Source organism: Quercus lobata, chromosome 10 (assembly GCF_001633185.2).
Source record: "Quercus lobata isolate SW786 chromosome 10, ValleyOak3.0 Primary Assembly, whole genome shotgun sequence".
Lineage (NCBI taxonomy): Eukaryota > Viridiplantae > Streptophyta > Magnoliopsida > Fagales > Fagaceae > Quercus > Quercus lobata.
In genome coordinates this window covers 46,513,655-46,520,582 of record NC_044913.1, presented here as the reverse complement: position 1 = coordinate 46,520,582, position 6,928 = coordinate 46,513,655, and the positions used below count along the sequence as shown (strand labels likewise).

Here is a 6,928-nt window from a genome sequence, read left to right as displayed (position 1 = left end):
TTGAGTTTTTGAAAAATATGCAACTGAACTCATTTTCCTGAATCCAAAAATGTAGAAAAGTTGTTCTCATATTTTGTTTTCATATCCACATTTCAATACTGAGAACAAAACACAAACCCAAACAAGTTTTTGGGTGATGGGGCCCATAGAAAACAGGAAATGAAAAAAAAAATACAGCCCGTTTTCAGTGGAACCAACATGGCCTATACCTTCGCTTTTACACATCTGACAATGGATTGCAATCAGCTGTCAAACCTTCAGATGCCGATTTGTATTAGGTAAGCATAAATTGGCATACTTCAAAAGCAGTCATCAGAACCCAACAGGTTTTCAACTAGAGCCCCTCAGGCGATCAAGAAGCTGCTAGCCATAAGAAGATAGCATAAGTTCTCAGTCAGTCCAGTCAAATTATCTGACATAACAAGCCTGTAGCATAAGTGGATTTTGGGGGGGGGGGGGGGGTGGAACTTCTGAATTTGATAGAGATGTCGGAAAAATCTAGATACAAAGTACAATTAGTTATAAAAGGCAGTGTCTGCTTCATGAGGAAGGCCTTCTAGGATTGTTTTATACCAGAAAATAAGGTTCCGCATAGTAGGAAATAGGAATTATTGATAAATGACATGCCAAAATTTTTTATGGAGTTTACTTCATACACATAACAGGAAAGTTTTGGGGTCTTAAAAGTGTGTGTGCGCATGCACGCATGTGTGTTGGAGTAACTAGTTTCTAAAAAGAAGAAGAATTCTTTGAAGAAACATGAGAGATAGAGAGAGAGAAGTATGAAGGCCTCAAGAGTATTATTAGCATTGAAACATCATAAACTAAACTCACCAGAACAGGATACTGTATAATCCATCCTAAAACTGGAATCTGATAGAGAAACACCTTGACAGATGGCCAAAAACCGCTGCATTTACATCAATGCAAAATCCATTAAAAGCCACACATGTAGATAATTCAGTTTAGAGCTTGGAGCTCAGACCAGGAACTAACCCAAAGAGAGCAATACAACCATATATTTGTAGGATTATACCAACTATTGGCCACCGAACAAAAAGAAAAAAGAGCCCTAGAAGAAAAGCTGCAGAACCCTGCAGAAGAGAATAGAAAATTAATCGAAGATCTATCTCCAAATAAATAATTTATTTATAGATGACATAATTCAGACACTATTTTCCCTTTTCATGCCCATAGCCTTGTAGCTCAACTGGCACCTCTTAGTGTTTCCAATGGAACCGCCTAGATTCAAAGCTCCCTCCCCCATTGTAAGTATCAAATTATCAACCACCAAAAAAAAAAAAAAAACAATTTTCCTTTATAATGCTCAAACATGAAGAGTCATTAAGTATAAAAACTCAATATTAAGGTTACACTCCCCCAGACTCTACAATTTGTTATTGAAAAGTTTAACTCTGATGTAAGGGGATTGATAGCAACCAACAGGACAACAAATATCGAAGGCCACTCCATACACAATGTAATTAATTCCTACAAGTGCATTCATGTGTCTGATAGAGACAAAGGCTTCAAGGAAGTTGAATGAAATTACAAAGATAAAGGAAGGTGGGCTGTAAGCCAATTTTACCCACTAGCAAGCAAGCCCTCAACAGGTATTTAAGGTAGGGATATAACCTATCAGCTGTAAATTTGGATCATAACGCAATTTGAGAATTTTCCTCTGCTATCACATATCAAACATGCATTCAGATTTCTTGATTTGCCATAGAGACAGGCCCTAGGTCCATTAAAGTGAGCCAGTTGAAATGCTATGCCTGCTGTTTAGCTCAAACAGCAAAGCCTTAGCTGTCCAGGAGAAATTATATTGGAAGAATAGGAGTACTTCTGTCTGACAATCTCATGTATTCTGTATTTGGTTTTGATTTTATCCCTTTGCTTTTTCACAAGCACCTTGAACACATTATGTGCTCACAACTTCACATATTAACCCCCTCGCCCACAGGAAAAATGAGAACGATTGTTTCAAAATATTTAGCACAAGAATTTTCTTAGCCATACCTTGTAGTTTGCTCTGTTAGTGAAAAGGTTCCACGTTGAACGCCAACCAAGCAAAAGGGCTACCCCAGTCAAGCAAAATATCTGATAACAGAATTATCAAAAGGTATACAAAATCATGGCCTCTTCCAGTGCACTGACTCAAAAAGATTTAAGTTATAAAAGGTCTTACATTTGAAAGGGCAAGTAAACCCCTGTCGAAGAATAGAACTACACCAAGAAATGTAAAAACGATACCAAAACCAATGAGACCCAAACCAATCTCTGCAGGTTTCAGCCAAATTTTCAAGGTTACAAAAAAAATACCGGTTATGACATAATTTGCAGGGAAAACCACAGAAACTTTCTTCCAATAGCCATCTCATTAAAAAATTTCAATCAACAAAATCAGATATAGAAATCATATTCTTAAAATCCCTACTACAACCATGTTAAACAAAAAAGGACCAGAACTTTTATTTTAGAAACTAAAGGTTATGCTCACACTTGAACCTCAACACTTTTTATAAAGCTTATAGGCATACAGATACTGCAAATGCCACCCTTCAGCTTTGAACAAGACCACCAAGTTCAGCTCATGTTTAAATTCAATGATAACACATGAAAATTCCCGAGACTTGTAAACAACCAGTTTATTTGTAGCTATGCATATGGATTAGGTGACATTCCCAATTGATAGTCAAAAGCATGGAGCTTGGCATGAGCAGAGACAGGAGAAAGAGTGGAGAATGCAGATATATTGTGCTGATGTTACAAACAAAACCAACTAGTCAAGTGAAATAAGAAAATCCAAGGGCACTAAAATTTGTTAGCCATAAAAATGTTATTTCCCTTTGAATTCTAAGTTTTGCAAGACCAGTTACGTATAAGTATTTGAGTATTTAAATCCAACTGTGCTTTCTGGGTTATTATATCTAATCTAAAAGAAATATTAATGCTACTATGAAGTTTTCGTTTGGACATGTTATCAATCTATGTTGTTATCTTTTATCTATTATTTCAGAGTAGATACTTTATCTCAAAAACATATAAATAAATATGTTTGTGTGCATGTACATACATATATCTTTACACGCACACACACACGTAACAAAAAAAAAAGAGTTGCAAAGCCAGGAGAATGGAAGAATGTTGTAAGATGACAAAAAGGCTAGTGTTGCTACATCCTGCTCTGCAGTAGAGTAAAACCATAAAAATAATAATAAAAAAATTTAAAAAAACCAAGGACATTGTTACAGACATTCAGTCCAACATAAATGTGTTCTTAAGGTTGGGACGCATATATTCCTAATATATATGCCAAGGAGTGATTCTATATATATATATATATATATTTTTTATAAGTAACAAACTTTATTTAAGCAAAAACTTCCAAGTATACATACAAAGAAATCACCAACATCAGCCTCTCAAGTTACAAAACTCTAACAAATCTAGAAAAGAATCACAAGAGGAAAAAGGTAAAATTACTGTAATTTGTGCTAATCACGCATGAAATCAAGGTACATAATAATAATAACTGTTCACTAATTGCTGATGATGTGGTCCCTTCTACCCCAAAGCATTCTTTGCCTACACATATTAGTATAAGCTAAACATACAAGAGTGAAAATTATTTTTTACAAGTTTTATGGCATTATCATCCTTATTTCTTTCCCAGCTTTTTTAACACAATTTCTGTACAACACTACAGTCTTTCACAGACCAAGGTATGCATATTACATATAGGCATGGACAATTTCTTACCAATCAGCAAACTTATTTATAATAATTCTGAGTATCAACTACGGAACTTATAAATCTTAAAAAATTTGATCCAATTTAACAAAAAAGTGAAAAACTCCTTTATCTCTACCATTTTTTACACATACTAGATACATGTGTAACCACGCACACGTCCAAATCTGTATGACTTTGTGTATTTCTGAGAAGATAAGAGGTTATAAATTGTACGACTCATCTCCTATTTGAAGAATGGCGTGTTGAACACTTGAAACACTATACCTTGTGACTTGTACTTACCCATGTTTGACACTAGTTTAGAGAGTTAAGAACTCACATTCATTCACCTCAAAACGTGTAAAGCTAAAAGGGTATTACTATTATGTTATTGTTTAACATCTACAGTTTTATTAAACAGAGAGAAATATGCATGTTTAATGCTATCAATAACTTTTTAAGTTTACCACGAGTCAGCAGATAAACACTTGTGTCTATGTCCACAATTCATAATAAAAGACTAATAAGATATCCTCCAAATTGTGAAGCTCAAAAGCATAATAACGCATATAAAATAATAATAAATTTTCATGAAATCACATTAGAAAGTTGTTTTATAAGTTGCATGACACAAAAATCAAAGTACATTCTAATTTCTGCAAGAGATATAATATGTTAGTTTTTAATACTTCTTCTATCCCACTAAGGGTCTAATCAAAAAGATAAACGTGCAGATTAATGTCATACTTACACAAGTAACAACAAAAAAGTCAAGCATGAGTAATTTCAAAATAAGCTTTATCATAAATTTTTACACAGCCAGGGTAATCATAGGGAACACCAATAACTTGCAAAATAGTTCTACAAGAACATTCAGTTAACCAAATAAAGCATAGAGCCCTAAAACTTATTAAAAAAACTTAGCCTTAAGCAAAAATGTTCATAGCAAACACTGACTAGAAGCTGAACCAAGAGTTGAGAATCCATGCATATGAAAAACATTAACAAACAGAATAATGCTCACTTTTTTGCTCAGTTAGTTCATACACCATCCTGATAACTGTACTAGTCTCTTTGATGGTAGCAAATAGGAAGCACCTTTCAACTGCAACATCGGAGCATAACATATAAGATTATGAAGGTAAATAAAAATTTAAAGCTTATTATATGCATAAACTATCAGACAGAAAAAAACTACACTTATTTCAAGCTAACACCTAAGTTTGGTGTGACCCCTAGCTGAAATCATCTCAGGATTTCACTTTTCATGTTAACAGCCTTCGAGTTTCAAACTTTTGACACAAATGTAGAACATATTTGACTCAATACCAATGTAATAAACCTTTTCAAAATTAGATAACCAACTACTCTGTTCAAATATTGGAAAGCCAAGAATTTGAGTTCCTACTCTTTGTTCCCACTGCGCACAAATTTGACTAATAAATCCTTGTATCAACATGTGCACTCTTCTTGGTCTTGGATATACTACCTCGATCTCAATTTAGAACGTCTTCACATGTCTCGCAATAACACAACTACATAGTCTGCCTCAAAAGTAGTCCAATTAAAAGTTTACATCTTCTAGTCATATCCTCTCAACTCTTCATTCCCTCACACTATTTAATTCTTTCAGATGATAACAGGCAAATAAAGGCCTTCAAATCCTAATTCCTAGCCTCAAAAACCATATCCCTAATTACTCTCATCTTTTTGTTGCCTCATCAGTTTCTTTTCATTCTTTATCATGACAACATCAGTTCTACCCATTTGCCATCTCACTACCATACTCATCCAAAAAAAGGTCACAGTCACACCCAGTTTACAAGCTTCCACCTTTTGCTTGGTCTATTAGAGGCGATTGGTAGGAAACTTTACCCTCAATTTTTTGAAGAGATTGATTCCCAAACTCAAACCCGTGACCTGTTGTTTTTTATATAAGGCACTTGACAACCTAGCTCCCCACACATACAATACCTCTAAAATCATAACCTTTTTTTTTTGGGGGGGTTAAAGTGGGTGTCCAAGGCTCTTAGAACCCGACTAATCTTCCGGGTGTGTGCGTCATATCCTTGTCCTACACATACACCAAGTAATAACAATGACAAATCTCTTTGGATGGCCCCAAGGTATTGGCTTGGGGACTTAAACCCAAAACCTCATATACCACATGAAACCTAGGAACCACTAGACTAAACCCTTTGGTTTAAAACCAAAAACATTTTAATTTTCTTAAACTCTTTCAATAAAAGCCATTTTAAGCTCCAATTTCTTAAAATTTCAAGTGGGTTAATTCTTGCAATTCCATTAAACTATTAGCAACACAGTAAATACTTGTTGGACTGGCCATTTAGTTTCATAGTAATAGTTTTATCTTCTAATCCCTATTCTATTGAATTCTATAATTCCAAACTATTAACTGTCTCTACCATTACTAAAGATTGGAAAAACAAAACATAGGTTTCATTTGCTAACATCAATTCCAGACAACAAAAGATATATATCAAATTTAATGTAAAAAATCACAAAATTCATAAATAACTAAGAATTATAGTAACAGAGAGAAAGATGAGAGAGAGAGAGAGAGACCGACCAGTTGGGAAGATTGCAAAATGCCAAAATGAGACAAGAACGGTGCGTTTTGAGTTTTTGACTCGACGAGACACAAAGTTCTTAACGCGAGAATGAAGAAAGGTGTTTTTGGGTCAACAAGTTGGACTTGGCCCATTTTATTTTACTTTTGGGCCCTCATTTGAGAGCTTTTTGAAAATTTGACCATTTGAGATTAATAGTAAGCCCATTCTACTTATAAAAAACTCTAGTCCATTTGAGGCCACTAGGCCTTTATTTTGTATATGCACCTTGTAATTTATAATTTGCTGGCCCATGCCCGCGCAAAAATGATCTCGTGTGATCGGGCCCACTCTAGGATCCGCATCCTTGTAAGATGTTTGCATAGGGGTATGAATGAACCAAATTGTTTATGAACAATTTGAGATTGACTTGAAGAAAAAAAATGTTTGTTTATGTAGCAAAAAAGTCAATCTCAAGTTCAGTTTAGGCTTCAGTATTAAACGAATTGAAATCAAACATAATAATTTATTAGTGAACATGATACTCGATTTAACATATATTATATTATATTTTTATGTGTATACTTGTCTAAAATAAACTTATATAGACTTAACCCACTTGA

The 6,928-nt window shown here is 34.3% G+C and overlaps 1 protein-coding gene across 3 annotated transcripts; it reads right to left on the bottom strand.

Moving 5' to 3' along the window:
• LOC115965491 (vesicle transport protein GOT1) lies at positions 1-6,407 on the bottom strand. 3 transcript variants are annotated; one of them, XM_031084727.1, is made up of 7 exons: positions 6,326-6,407; positions 4,760-4,840; positions 2,189-2,280; positions 2,020-2,100; positions 997-1,094; positions 835-910; positions 1-363 (listed from the first exon to the last, which is right to left on the bottom strand). In XM_031084727.1, the coding sequence occupies exons 2-7, from the start codon at positions 4,785-4,787 to the stop codon at positions 331-333; spliced, it is 408 nt and encodes a 135-aa protein (XP_030940587.1). In that variant the 5' UTR covers positions 4,788-4,840; positions 6,326-6,407; the 3' UTR covers positions 1-330. The 3 variants fall into 3 exon arrangements, with proteins under 3 accessions (XP_030940587.1, XP_030940589.1, XP_030940588.1); XM_031084729.1 differs by having other exon boundaries at positions 1-360; XM_031084728.1 differs by lacking the exon at positions 6,326-6,407 and adding an exon at positions 5,225-5,684.
• Between the last annotated feature and the right edge of the window lie 521 nt (positions 6,408-6,928).